General features: G+C 35.5%; 1 protein-coding gene across 7 annotated transcripts in view; it reads right to left on the bottom strand.

Moving 5' to 3' along the window:
- Window positions 1–15664, bottom strand: part of LOC129944205 (probable phosphorylase b kinase regulatory subunit alpha) — a 35688-nt gene that overhangs the window by 1402 nt on the left and 18622 nt on the right. For 2 of the 7 annotated variants that reach the window (XM_056053476.1, XM_056053475.1), the window contains exons 6-12: window positions 9788–10117; window positions 9492–9725; window positions 9221–9379; window positions 1632–1661; window positions 531–796; window positions 380–463; window positions 43–310 (exon numbers count right to left, since the gene is read on the bottom strand). In XM_056053476.1, coding sequence (XP_055909451.1) covers window positions 43–310; window positions 380–463; window positions 531–796; window positions 1632–1661; window positions 9221–9379; window positions 9492–9725; window positions 9788–10117 — 1371 coding nt within the window. The remainder of the gene's footprint in view (window positions 1–42; window positions 311–379; window positions 464–530; window positions 797–1631; window positions 1662–9220; window positions 9380–9491; window positions 9726–9787; window positions 10118–15664) is intronic. The other 5 variants (XM_056053481.1, XM_056053480.1, XM_056053479.1 and 2 more) reach the window with 4 other exon arrangements.

Below are 15664 nucleotides of genomic sequence, written 5' to 3'. Positions count from 1 at the left end.
ATAAACAAACAGAACTATTATCAATATAACTGAAATCCTTACCACTGCTAACAGCAAACTCTTTGCCACTCAAAATGTGATACAAGAGATTCTTCATTTCGAATGGTGACAAATTGAGCAAATGTTCTGAGGCCTGTTCACCGTCGCAATTCAAAGTACGTGACAGTTCCTTTGCCATAACCTGAATTATCAAACCGACACGCAAGCGCAACATTTCATGGAAGAGCTGTGGCTCTGTTCGAATGAACATTGCCAAATAGACCATCAGTTCTTGAGTTAACATAGAAGTACTTTGATCATCGCCATATGCCTTCAAAAAAAAAATTACAAAAATGTTTAAAGACTTTAAAAATCTTTCCAAAACAAAAAATCAACTTACATCATGAATCAACTGACGTAGTTCAATTTCTGGAAGAGGTGCTGTTATTGTAAACTCATTGTTTGGCGGCATACCAACAGTTACCTGTCATCATTTTGAGATCATTGAATTTTGTAAGAAGAATGTATACAAAATTTGACGTTTATCTTACCTGTTTCTGTCGAACTAACAAATCAGTGACAGCTTTAGCCAAATCTTCAACCCGTTTGCCTAACATACCAGCTGTGTGACGTACAAGACCCCACAATTTTTGCTGACATGCTTTTTCGTACAAACCCTTGAGTAGGCCGCGAACAGTAACAACTCTACCTTCTTCCAGCATTCCTTCAGAGTGAGAAGAATTAGTATCTTGTAGCAAAACATTTGGATCATCATTCGAGGAAGTTTTCTCCTCCGGTACCGATGATGATTCGATCTCTTTTTTTTTTTAGTGTTATTGCATATTTTATTTAAATTTATATTAAATTTATTTTTATCAACCACCCAAGCGTTTTGTTTTGATTTTAGTTTTGTTCGATTGTTATATTATTTTTATAAAGATGGTATAACAACAGCAAATTATAGCACAGACCAACGGCATTCAGGATTTATAGTATGAAAATGCATTGAAATAGGAAATAATATAATAAAAATGAGATAAATTCCAGAATAAGTTAATAATCTAATTTTTGAGAAAATAGGTTGTGTAAATTGATGATTATGGGAAAAATATGTTTTGTTAATGTTTGTAGTGATGTGGATGATAATATAAAAATTGACATAAAACATAAAGCGTGCGCAGACCCTTCGTAATGAATCGGAATAATTCTAAATCTCGTTACCAATTCAGTGATCTATAAGTTCTGAGATCTCAAAGATTTTCAACCGCTGTCAAAATTATCAAGGAGGAATTCCTGAGACCTCAGAAGGTATGTTTGATTTCGGATGCACTGATTTAACTGTCATTTAATTATAAGATGACAGTAGAAATCCAAACATCATAATTACTGTCAAATCTGAGATGTAAGCTGTCATTTAATGGGTATTTATGAAGTGGTCTAAATAGATGCTTAAAGTCAGTATTCATAATGAACCAAAGTATCAATTAGACTGATAGCAAATAAAAGAATGAATATATGAAGAGGCTCCAAGGAGGTCATAAGTAAACCTGGATAGTATCCTAATAAGGCGTTCGAAAAAAGACATCAGGCAAGAGTGCGATTAAATTTTTGTTGTTGCGTGATGTAGAATTGTATAAATTTGTGTTACTTACCACCAGATTTGTTTCGTATTCCCAGTCCAGCTAGAATGTGATTTTTTTTGGATAGATACATAGTTTTTGATTTAATGATTTGTTTTCGTTTATTTGTTAAAATACGTAATAATGAAGAAAGAAAGAAGAGCAAACATATCATTATAGACTACTATTTAATAATTTAAAGTTTTTTTTAAGCATTTCTATAAACTACAACATTCTTGAGGGGCTTATGTAAAAATGACAGTTAAATATAATGCTTTTTGAAATAAGCTTTCATGAAAAATGTCTTTTTGTCAAAATGTCAACTAGGTGGCAGATAATTGTGTGTGGAGTGTATAATTTTGTGTTTGGAGTAAAGTGTGTATTTATTCAAAATAAGGGCTAGATATTTAATGATATTAACATCGCAAAGGCAAATGATAAATTTTGTCAATTTTATACCATTAACGCTGAAATGGGGCCTGGAACATGTAAAAGTTAATATCTTAAGAATTTTTTTCTGCTCATAAAGTGTGAACAATTTTCTTGTATCAAAGGATCACAAATGTAGTTGTGCTGGTAAATTAAAAATTAAAACAAAAAATACAATTTTTGAAATAAAAGTAAACGAACAGATCTATTTTATATAAACAGATCTTTGCACTATAAGTTAAAAAAAAAACATATTTTGGAAATAAAAGTAAACAAACGGAGCTAATTTACAGCACAGTATTAGGTGTTATTAGAGATGGCAAAGTAGATTACGTCAGGTAATCTACTCGGTAAACTACGTGTAGTTAAGTGGATAAACTACACGTTTGATTTGTTTCATTTCCTACCCTAAATTTGTTACGTGTGCTACCTTCACAAAAAACGTTAAATTTCAAAAAGAATTTAAAAAAAACGATTGAATAAGTAACCAAATATGTTGCGTAAATGAAATAAATCAAGGAATTCGACGTTTTGTGAAAGAAAAATGCAAATTTAATAACCATCTGTCTTATTTTTGTCGTTCATTTTAAGAGTATAGTGTATATGATATCCATAATTTTTTTGGAATGTTCTTAGTTAAGCCTGTTCCGAAGTTTCAAAAGTTCGTTTTTCACACTTTCACAGTTATCTTTTCGATGCAATATGTCAATTTGGTGGTTGAATGGACATTTCAAACTACGTTTTGACGTCTACCGCTACGTCTGCTACATTTAGCTACGTTAACTACATTTAACTACATTAACTACCTCATTTATGTAGCAGACGTAACAAATGTAGTAAATCAAAAAAATCGCATTTCTGCCATCTCTGGGTGTTATAGTACGTTTCCACCAAAAAATAATCCGAGATTTAAGGCAAATGATTTAAAATAAGTCATGAGGTGTTTCCACCAAAGAAAAGGAGATTAATTTGACGTTGTCATAACAACCAATCGTAATTAGTTTTATTTTATTCTTGTACCTATGTATTTATTATTTTTGTACTTACATTTTATTTCGTTTTTGATTTCTTTCGTTTTCGTTTTTGAGTTGTTTATTGTCGGTTCAACAATTATTCGCCGAAACAAAAGTTTGTTTGATTTGGCAAACTAATGTTTCCAAGTAGATTTCAATGAGTTTTTATTGAAATCTTCATTTGAGGAGATTAAAATTTCTATTGTAAATCTGTGAGATTTCAAGGAGATTTGTGACAAATCAAGCTAAATCTCGGTTTAGTGCCCGGTGGAAACGTAGTATTAGGTTATCTGTATAACCCTGAACTGATCACACCTTTCATAAAGGCGCAACCCCCACCCTAAAGGCCCAACTATAATAGGCATAAGCTGGCATATGCGCGCATAAGTTAACGTGCGAATACAAAGAATCTCAATACGAGTGAACATAATGGAGTCTAGCTCCGTTTCGTTCAATTTTTCTCAGTTTCGTTAACTTAAGCAAACTTAGGCAAGAGCGATCTAAGTCACTCGCCGCATAAGTAAAATCTGACATGTAGATACGTTAGCAAAATAACATTATGGCTATCCGCAGTAATTTCACAAACTTAAGTGAATTTTCGTTGGGTTTTTGACATAAGCTTATGTTTGCCTTCAGTCTGTTGTCTGTCCCTAGCTTGGATAATCTTCTCGACCACACAGTGTCTTATCGTCAAAATAAAAATAATGTAAGAATCTTGTTCTAAAATTATAAAATACACTCGAACTAAAACTGTTTTGACAGTTGCTGTTCAAATATCTATTCAATATAATACTTTGGATTTTGTAATTATTGTAAAACAGAACCGAAGCAATGAGAGTAAGGTGATTGAGCTCATTTTTCCTTAATCATAAACTTGTCCAGTCAACTTTCCAATAAAGTTAATTGGAAGACAAGTTTTTGACAGCTGGCTAATCAGGTACTAGAAACAACTTTTCCTATTTTTAAGTTTCATATGTCACCTGGATCTACCAAAATAATTTGATGTGCAAATTGATTCATTTCAAACAGCAAAAAAAAATATGTTTTCAACACAATTGTGCAGTGTTGCAAAACCGAAACCACAAGATTCAGTTTAAGGGGTAAATCTCTCGAAAGCTATACATTTCCAAACTATATGTGTTCATAGATTTAAAAAAATCGATTTGACAGATTTCAGAAAATAGTTATCAGGATTCTGACGAATAAGAATATATGATTTCAAATGCCTCAATTTCAAACAGAATGCAACAATCCAACCTACATTCTTAAATGACAGATAGAACGCACAGGAAGCTATTTTGTTTCGCGTTCTGTTCAATGGGGAATCCAGAGGGGGGGTCGTAGGGGTCATGACTCCACCTGATAGACAATTTGTTTGTATTTTTGTATTAACTCCCTTCAATTCAAAACTAATCGTATTAAGTTAAGGGATATGACCCCTATTATATTTTGAATTATTTATTTTTTGTATATGAAAACAAAATTTGTATTTTACTTTCTAAACTTTGTTGCAAAAAGGGCACTTTTAACTGAGGGCTGGACCAAGAACATAATATGAATCTGACATTTAGCACTATTCCAAAAATTTAGCACAAATTCATCAAATTTTGACCAGTGGACGAGCCAAGGTGGGTGTCATATGAGCCATAAAGCTTATACACTTAAGTTGTATAAGTAAAGATTTGTTAGTAATTTAACGACTTTCACCAAAAAGTGGTTTGCTGTCAAAATCATATAAAATTTGTTTAACTTAAGTAATGCTTTAAATAATTTTCATAAAATTTGTTTCCAAGAAGAAGAGCAAATATTCAGGTTTTTAAGAAGCCTTGAATAAGAGATCTTCAATTTTTTATTAAGTGTCCTTTAAATTGCTGAAACTAGCCTTTAATTATCTATATATCTTATTTTTTTTAAGCACATAAATATTGAACATAGAAGTGATTTTTACTTGCGACACATAGGAACTATGTATATGGTAACTATTGCATTCGTAAAAAAATTCAAATCAAACATGACATTACAATGGTAGAAAGGCAAAAACAGTGGGTCCCCCATTCCATTCCCATGTCTGTCATGGCCCCTAATGCCTAAACCACTGTGCCGATTGAAAGTAAGCTGATTAGCTTAAGGCGTTTTTTTTTTATTTTTTAATACTAAAAATAACAGCAGTCCACATACATACATTTTTTTCAAAAATGAACCGATAGATTTTTTTAGAACTTTCTCTAATTTTTTTCATTTCGGCTTCTTTTTTTTTATATTTACAAGCACTAAAGGGGTTAAACACAGTGCGAGCGTTAGGAAAATAGGGAAGGATTTAAAAGGAGATACCGGTGCACATTGGTGTTAAAGTTCTGAACATCAAAATGGGAGGGAAAACAGAGTTGGCCAAAGTATTCCACATCCTCGATGTGCGATTTAAGAAAGAATTTCTGTACTTGACAGTACAGAAATTGAGCTCAATGGTAAATTGATGAGCATTCCTAGAAGTGCGAGTATTACGGCTGAATTGTTTAAGGGGTTGAATGGAACTGGCTAATTCGACAGAACATTGTAAAAATATCTATAAAATAACGAAAGACATGAAACATTGCGACGGTGTTCTAGCGATGTAAATGTTTCGATCATAGTTCTGTCGCCTATCATTTTTAAAGCCCTTTTTTGAATTCTATCCAAGAGATTTAAACATGTTTTGGGGGCACCTGCCCAGATATGCGAATTATATTCAAGCTTTGGACGGATAAAAGCTTTGTAGAGCCCTGAGGTACACCAGCATTTATTTTATGAATTTCAGACTTGAAACCATCCAATACAACTTGTATTGAACGGTTAGAAAGGTAATTTCTAATCGAACGAAAAAGAGATTCATCATTTGCAATGAGTGCAATAATCTTACTTTCTCCAAAACGTTGTAAAGATTTGTTCCACTATTCGGTGAGATAAACCATGAGATCACCAGATCACCAGTGGACCTATTGCTACGAAAGCCATACTGTCGGTCATTAAGAAGCTTCCGTTCTTCAAGATATTTCTTGAGCTGATAATTAATCACAATAGGGGGAATACTATCCGGGCCAGCGGATTTGTGTATGTCAAGGTCTTTCAGTACTCTTTCGACGGCACGAGTGCGAAAGAAGATTCGTCCCATAGAATCATTTACGCTCTCAAGAACAGGAGGACTCATGACACTATCCGGTAGCGTCGAATTAACAGCAAAATGTGCTGCAAGCAAATTGGCTTTATAAATCGAGCTTACATAGGGAGTGTCATTGTGGACGAGCGTTGGAACCGCGGATGACGTGGTGTTTCGTACGTTTTTTGCAAATGACCAGAAATTTTTACTACCTTTGGGACATTGTAGTATTTTTTGCCTTAATTTCTGATCATGCAAAAATTTGGTTCGTCGAATATGACCATTACAGGTCTTTTTAGCTTGTTTAAACTTATTCCGGTTTTCCTCAGTTGGGTTGGCTTTATAACAACGGAAACTTACATCTCTGAACCTAATAACCTCATTACAGCTCGAATCAAACCATGAGTTCTCTTTGGGTTTGAAAGATTTCACCCTATTCGGGATAAAATTTCTCATTCCACAAAGAATTAAATTTGTTACCATTTCTGCGCTGGAATCCACGTCACTATCGAGGAAGCATAGTGACCAGTTAAAGTTCCTGAAGAATTCATTGAGACCGTCTCAGTTGGCTTTCTCATATTGCCAAACGTTTCTCATAGGAGGTTTTTCTTTAACTGGGTTTTTTCGACATGAGAATTTTGCAAAAACGATACAATGGTCTGATGTGCCTAGAGGCGGTAATACACTAATTGTGTATTTATTAGGGTCAGAGGTAAGAAACAAGTCTAGGGTGTTGGCGGATTGACCTGCAACGTCAGGGATTCGAGTTGGCTCATCGACAAGCTGAGTTAATTGATTTAACTCAGCAAAGATCTCAACATACCTTCCTTCCGGTGTTGACTGGCCAGAATAACGAAGCCAAGAACAATTGTGTACATTGAAATCGCCCGCAATGACGATTTCAGTGTGAGGATAATGGGCAACAATTCTATGAATGGAGTCAGACAGAGCATCAAATTCGTTAAAAGTTGAATTTCTGTCCAGATTTGGACTTCGATATAAAAAAACATATGAGAACTTTTTTAAAAAAAAAAACGCATAAAATTTGCAAAATCTCATCGATTCTTTATTTGAAACGTTAGATTGGTCCATGACATTAACTTTTTAAAGATAATTTCATTTAAATGTTGACCGCGGCTGCGTCTTAGGTGGACCATTCGGAAAGTCCAATTTTGGGTAACTTTTTCGAGCATTTCGGCCGGAATAGCCCGAATTTCTTCGGAAATGTTGTCTTCCAAAGCTGGAATAGTTGCTGGCTTATTTGTGTAGACTTTAGACTTGACGTAGCCCCACAAAAAATAGTCTAAAGGCGTCAAATCGCATGATCTTGGTGGCCAACTTACCGGTCCATTCCTTGAGATGAATTGTTCTCCGAAGTTTTCCCTCAAAATGGCCATAGAATCGCGAGCTGTGTGGCATGTAGCGCCATCTTGTTGAAACCACATGTCAACCAAGTTCAGTTTTTTCATTTTTGGCAACAAAAAGTTTGTTAGCATTGAACGATAGCGATCGCCCATCACCGTAACGTTGCGTCCAACAGCATCTTTGAAAAAATACGGTCCAATGATTCCACCAGCGTACAAACCACACCAAACAGTGCATTTTTCGGGATGCATGGGCATCTCTTGAACGGCTTCTGGTTGCTCTTCACTCCAAATGCGGCAATTTTGCTTATTTACGTAGCCATTCAACCAGAAATGAGCCTCATCGCTGAACAAAATTTGTCGATAAAAAAGCGGATTTTCTGCCAACTTTTCTAGGGCCCATTCACTGAAAATTCGACGTTGTGGCAGATCGTTCGGCTTCAGTTCTTGCACGAGCTGTATTTTATACGGTTTTACACCAAAATCTTTGCGTAAAATCTTCCATGTGGTCGAATAACACAACGGCGACGAATCGACATTTCACGGTCTTCAGCAACACTCTCAGAAACAGACGCAATATTCTCTTCTGTACGCACTGTACGCATTCGTGTGGTTGGTTTAATGTCCAATAAAGTAAACTGAGTGCGAAACTTGGTCACAATCGCATTAATTGTTTGCTCACTTGGTCGATTATGTAGACCATAAATCGGACGTAAAGCGCGAAACACAATTCGAACCGAACACTGATTTTGGTAATAAAATTCAATGATTTGCAAGCGTTGCTCGTTAGTAAGTCTATTCTTGATGAAATGTCAAAGCATACTGAGCATCTTTCTCTCTGAAATCCCGCGTGATCTGTCAAATACTAATGCATGAAAATCCTAACCTCAAAAAAATCACCCTTTATAAATGTCCCAAAAAGAGCAATAATTACACTTTTGTTAAACTAATGGCTAATTGAAAAACGCAATGCACGTTTCATATCTATTAATATAAGCTTTCAATCTCTTAAAAACAGAAATTTGCAACCGTTTGAATTCGTCTAATGGGTCAATTTTTGTATTTTTGTTGGACGGTTTTCAACTAATTGGATGAATTTCCAATTTTTAATTGGCAGTAAGTTTGCTTCATTATTTGTTCACATCTTAATTATTTTTGCACGATCCGTGGTTTTAACTTCTTTGTTAAGAAAATTCTCTTGCAGTGAGTTTGCCAATTTTTTGTTTTCAAGTCTTCCAACCAAGCAAACAGACAAGATTTAATTGGAAGACGAACATTTTTTAATTTTTGAGTAAAATCAACTAAACGCAAGAACGGTCTTATTGGAAATTGGCAATTGCCACCTAATTGGATGCTATTGGAAGACTTTTGACAGTTCGCCAAATATAAGAAGATCTTCCAATCGTGTGTACCTAGCGTTAGGCGGATGTTACTTTTCAATTTAGATTTAGATGGTTGGACAAAACAACACATAAAATGAAAGCACATAGAAATATTTTTAAGTAAGGGCTGTTGTTTAAACGGGACAATTTTAGGGTTACCATTTTTATGTTGTATTCATGCGAAAGTGTGTTTTGTTTGTGTTATGTCTGTTATATTTTAAAAGTGTTGAATTTATTTTAAGAACATAAATAATATATAAATTTTTATGTTTAAATAAACTTCGACTTAATTCTATAATACCTGTATTAAAGTCCAAGCCTTGTGTATCAACCAAATACTGTAGGATATCACCTTGTTCTTCCAAGTTCTCTGTTTCACGTAGCATTGCAATTAATTCCTCAACTTCTGTTTCAGCAAAATTTGTGTCCGTACGATGGCGTTGGATAAGAATTTTAGGAACTTATTTTTTTTTAAATATAACCAAAATCATAAGCGAAACAAGAAAATTAAAAAGAAAATCAAAATAAAAATAAAATAATCAACAACAAAAAAATGTTTTTTAATAACTAACTTTCAAGTTGTTTTGCAAACTCACTGCGACGTTCGTGAACGGTGCGATTGTGATGTGGATCAATGGGATAGATGTTCTCACGAATCTCCAATTGAGCATTTTGTTCTTCGGGTGTTGTTGCAAATAAATTGATGTGATGATTTTGTGCGTTAGCTTGAAGCCATGGTGGAGGAACTATAGATGAGAGGCGACGTTCTGACAATGGACCTGGACCTTCCATACCCAAGGTATCAGCTAATGAAAAAGTATTATCTTTTTAATAAAATGCATGGAAATGATAAATATTCTATACTTACAATCCACATTAATTGATCGTGTCTTTTTGATAGCACCCTTGCATGACATACGCCTACGCAATGGGCGTGGTTTTAATCCCGAAGTTCGAATATTAACAGCATTTTTATTGCTAAACGAACGCAACAAATGATCATCCAAATAGGTCTGGACATCTTGATGCAAACGATCTGGATAGCCATCTTCTTGACTTCCCAGAAAACTCAAATCAGTAATGGCTGAGGTGTTGAGGAAGTCCTTCAAATTGCCCAACATAACTCGAGTGCCATTAATGTAGCCAGATTTAAGTTTTCGCATTGTTTGGATCATGGCCAGAGGGATTTTATTTTGATCTGGATTTGTTAAGATTAGAGAGGACAGTAAAAGTTAGAAATTTAAAGTTGTTATTGTTTTTTTTTGACAATTAGACATTTATATCACACCCAAAAAGAGACCAGAAGAGCACAAACAAGGTTAGTATTGCACAACATGCTGTACTGTTTTTCTACGACAGTTATTTACTATTTAGTCTATAAGTTTAAACAAAGATTTTTCTAGCGATTTATGAAGACTTGAAATGTGTAACCCGTCACCAGAGGAATGGGAAAAGATGTTAAATTCCATACTTATTGTAATATATCAAATAAATTCTTGTAATTGTAGGTGATCAGATATCAACGATATATTTACTTTTTTAGACCCTAAGCCACAAAGAAGTTAGTATCCAACAAGACCTGGAAATTATAATTTGATGAGCACTTATCAGCTGACTTGAGCTGTGTTTCGGCCTTAGTCTATATAAGATTTTTCTAAAGGAAGAATTAAAGCCAAGATTTATACTGTGTAAACAGTGGTGTACCACAGGGCTCCCTCTTGTGTCCGATACTTTTCCTTATTTGTTGAACTTTTGCTTAAACTACTAATCCACTTAAACAAGTTAAACTCAATAATATGGGCGTTAGACTTTTTGAGTTCAAATCAACACCCGGTGAAAGGTATAGATAGCTCAAGCTGATTTTGGATAAGGACCAGCTTAGAAAAAGGAAGGAGCTTTGCTTTGATTATAAACCATGTATTCGATAGCAACATGTAACTAACGTCTTCTGAGTTGTTTGATGAAACAGATTCTTGATTACAAACGGCACCCCCTGTAAGAAGGAGATATGTTCAGCAACCAAAGCACTGAAGGACATCAAAGGGGTAGGGCTAGACGGCATTCCTGCCGAATTATAACAAGCAGCGTCGAGTTCTTCGAGCGAATTGTTACACATGCTCATTGAAGCAGTATGGGTTTCTAAACGATTCCCTGAGAAGTGGAAAAGGGAATATTTGTCAGGCTCCATGAAATAGGGGACTTCATAAATCCCGTATCCTGTAGAGATTTATTTTTAGGTGGGGCCAACACCTTCATCTATTCAAGCTCCATATATAACTTAATGTAACTCAGAAAACTAAGTAACCTATAGCTCAAGATAAGGTTGGTTAAAGGGAACGTTTTGGAAAGGATGTCTTAAGCAAGCGCGTGCATTGATATCAAAAATTTTTCCGTCAAACTGACATTCCATTACATGCATAGGTTTTTTGAGCCAAAAGAAGTGTCAACAATGGATAGGAAGATGAAAAAAAGTCGGTATTTTTTAAATTGGGAGGGTCCCTGTTAAAGAAGATGGAGTTGTTTGGACAGTTAGTCAAAAATCAGCAAACCATAAACACCATCTAAGATATCTTTCTATATTTTTTCAGAGTCTTGAGATTTATCTGGTAGCGGAGGGATCTAATGGACTTTGACATCCTATTTAAAGCTCTTGGATTATGTGGATGATGTTTGTTTACTCTCTCATAGAGTCATGGATCTCCATCGAATGACAACAAGTCTGGAGAGAGAAGCAGACGTTGTGGGGCTGAAAATTAATTCCCGCAAAACAAAAATGATCAGCCTCGGAACCCGACTATTCTCTCAAATAAATATTTCCTCGCAACCTGCGGAAAAAGTGGAGAGTTTTCAATACCTTGGAAGTATTGTCTGTATCCAAGGCGGAACCAAACAAGACGTCATCTGCCGCATCGGCAAAGCAAAAGCGGCGTTCGGGATGGGATCGAAAATTTAGAGGAATAAGCTTAAGAACAAAGCTACGACTGTTCTCAAAAATGTCGAATCTGTGTTACTTTATGGGAGCAGCACTTGGAAGGTTATGTCAGCCATAACAAGAAAGCTGCAAACCTTCGTGAGTAGTTGTCTTTTTAACATCCTAAGGATTTTCTGTTCAAACCGAATATCACATCAGGTCCTTCATAGAAGGACAGGCTAGGAACATATAGACTCTATAGTACGAAGGCACAAGTGGCAATGGATTGGACATACGCTTCGAAAAGGTAACGACTGTATTGCAGGCCAAGCTATGCAGTGGAATCCGCTCACACAAGAAGGAAGAAGAGCTGGACGACCTAGAAGCATATGGCGCAGGACTGTCAAGGCGGAATCAGCGTCACTAGGTAAAAGTTGGAGGGAGCTGAAACACTTCTCCGAAAAACCGTACCGTAAGTGGTTCCCAACGGACTTAACAGGTCTGAGGACCTAAGAAAGTAAGTAAGTTGAGAGAAAGGATTAGAGGATCATGCCAAGGTAGGCCTTGAAGGGCATATAGAAGAAAACTTCTTTAAACACTTTCAATTCTTGAAATATCGACTCCTTGATAAGAGGACTAAACTTGAAATATTATGATGAGCGGGGGGAGGAGAGGAGTTAAGTTACGAATTTTGGGGTTTTCGCTTATATCTCGAAAACGGTGCATCGGAGAGAAATATTTTTAGATAATAAAATGGAGTTCTTAAAATTATCTAAAACTTTAATTTCATATGTTTTTTTTCTAATTCCTAACCGTTTTCGAGCTGTACCCTCGGACTAAGCTCCGGTCTTCTGTGCCTTAATTAAATTTTAAGAGTAATTGTTTGTCTGTGGGCTTTGCGCAAAAGAAGAAACAAAAAAAACCTTTAGCGAAAAGAAAAATTGTGCAGTCACTTGAGACTTTAACTGGTCACTGTGTTCTATGAGGAAGGATACCTTGGGCGATGAAGTTCTTCACCGCACCTTTCTTCGATTAACGATCTTGTTGCTTAGGAAGCAGTATACCACAGAGACTGCTACATTAATTTTTGAACCCCAAGAGTTTACAAACTCCAAAAACAGAGATCCCCAGAGACAACCATGTTCCAAAGGCTATGGAGGAGATTTTCAGCTACTTGGGGGAAGGCAGTGATTGTCAGTTCTCCAAAGATGAAATACTGGGTAGCATATGAGAGACCAAACCCCAATAGCGGACAATCAAGGCTGAATTGGAGATCGGATAATTGATCACTCCAAGGGGTATTGAAACAGGGCTAAAAATGAAGAAGAAGAGATGTTGAGAATTGTTGCTAAAGCTGTGGAAATTTTACGGCAAGATATTCAAAGTCAAGTGTACAGCACAGACACATACCCTCCCAGCTACGAATTTTTGAAGAATCCAGTTTCAATGCCTCAATCCCTTACTTTTTTCTTTGAGGGCCTTTTATTGGCAAAGACAAAGAGAATAGAAGAAACAAAGAGAAAATGTGCTGCATTGGGAAATTCCATAATTGGGATTGTCAGACCTAGAACCTTCGTATCACCTCTAATGTGCAGCCTATCATTGCTCATACACAGAAAGTATGCTTCAAGATATTTCATTGATCTTCTTGCAAATTTGGGCTTCTGTGTATCGTATCACGAAGCACAAAAGTTAGAAATTTCAGCAATAGACAGTGCGAAACGTTGAATTCAACGTATGTACTATAGATGGGCACAACGCTCTTCATGCTATGGATGGAATCAGGTGCATTACTGCCTCGATGGGTACGCAAACACAGCCAATAGCACTAAATCACAAGAACAAATCGTTACAGACTAACGACATCGCTTTGACATGGGACACACAAATACCTGCGTTAAACAGGAAGACTTTTTATCAAATCCTACCAACAAAACTAACTTCATCTCCTTACTGGAGATAAAGCTGCAGGAGAAAGGGATACATACTATTCAGGCTACCGATGACGCTGACATCCTAATCTTGAAGACTGCTGTTGAACAATCCACTCACAACTCTGTGGCTGCCGTTGGTAAGGATTTAGACCTTGCTGGACTGTGGACTTGGAAAATGTGGCTGTTCTGTAACGTGCCTCTAATGTCAAGGGAAGTGCCTGAACAGTGTGCCTGTTGATGATGAGAACGATGTAGATCCCATTCAGCAAGAGCCACCCGCTACTGAGGAAGAAGATGCCATGGAAGAACAATCATTGCCTGGGGCCTTCAAGTTCAAAGAGGATGAAAATTATTAGATGAACGAACAAAGGTTGTGGGTTAAGAATATGATATACAAACTAATTTTCTGAAAATTGTAAAATTATATACATACAAGTTTTAAAATAGCTGTAACTTTAGGCGGATTGGAAATTAATCAGCATATGTATATATATTCTAAAAGGGAATTTAAAAATCTACAACTTCTTTTCTATTCATGCTTTTCGTTTATGAATAAGTTTAGACAATATGATGCAATGTCTATGAATATTTTGACGTAAATTTCAACTTTTTCCGAGGGTATAGCTCGAAAACGGTTAGGAATTAGAAAAAAACATATGATATAAAAGTTTTAGATAATTTTAAGAACTCCATTTTATTACCTAAAAATATTTCTCCCCGATGCACTGTTTTCGAGATATAAGCGAAAAACCCAAAATTCGTATCTTAGATGATTTCATGCAGGTAACAACCAAAAATCCGTACCTCAAAAATAGATATGTGATTATAACGACATAGTTTATAAATATTCAATTTGCGGCTAGTCACACAGTCTACTTTACAAAAGATATTACAACCATACAGCACAATTGGTAGTATAAGGGCCTTAGCAAGTTGCAGTTTAGGTTTGATCGGGATGAAATTTCGAGTAACTTGAAGAAGGCGGAGACTTCAATAGACTTTACCAATGGCACTATTAAGTAGGTCATCCCAAGTAGCACTGCTAGCTAACATATTCAATGGTTTCGTCGTCAAGTTTCAACAGGTTTAAACCCAATACATCAAAGTTTTTGCGATAGATGGGAATGATGTTGATTTAAGAGGGTTAAGGCGGAGATCGTTCTTTTTTTACCAGTGTGAAATGCGGAGCAGATCCTCGTTCATTAAAGCTTACGACATCATTTTTAGCCGCAAAAAGTTGACTTATCAGGAGCTGCACATCATCAGCATAAAGATGAATTAAATAATGTTTAGCAACTTGTGGTAACTTATCTATGGAAAGTGAGAAGAGTATTGGTCCAAGGATAAATCCCTGTGGCACTCCACTCAAAACATTGAGCAATGTGGAAGAGTATCCATTTGCCAGCACGCTTTGTTGCCTTCCGCTGAGATACGAGGAATGAAAGTTCATCATCATTTAGTTGATTTACCCAATATTTCATTTAATCAGGGTAAATTTTGAGGAAGTTCAAGGACTGAGAGATAAATTAAGCAGGTATTCAAAATATACGGAATTTGAAGTTTGAAGTTTCATTATTGAAAGTGTGAAATATTTATTTTAATTTATTTTATTTTTTACTACTTTCAACAAGCTGGAAATCTTCTGGGACATTAGATTAATCTTATAAGTCTTCTATCGTTTTTATCTGATCACCCTTTAAAAAAACTTGTTTACAAAAAATTTTAAAAATTAACATTTTTTCCCAACATTTTAACAAAGAAGGAAAGTAGTTAAGTAATTTTGAAAAACAAAAATAAAAGTTAGTAAATAAATAAAGCGACAGTGTAGTTGAATTTTAAAACATTTCAACTTATTTTTTTTTTAATACAACTTTACGAAACAAGTTGAAGCTTATTTATT

This window comes from Eupeodes corollae, chromosome 2 (genome assembly GCF_945859685.1).
Source record: "Eupeodes corollae chromosome 2, idEupCoro1.1, whole genome shotgun sequence".
In the NCBI taxonomy this organism is placed as follows: domain Eukaryota; kingdom Metazoa; phylum Arthropoda; class Insecta; order Diptera; family Syrphidae; genus Eupeodes; species Eupeodes corollae.
This window is presented reverse-complemented; position numbering and strand designations above follow the sequence as displayed.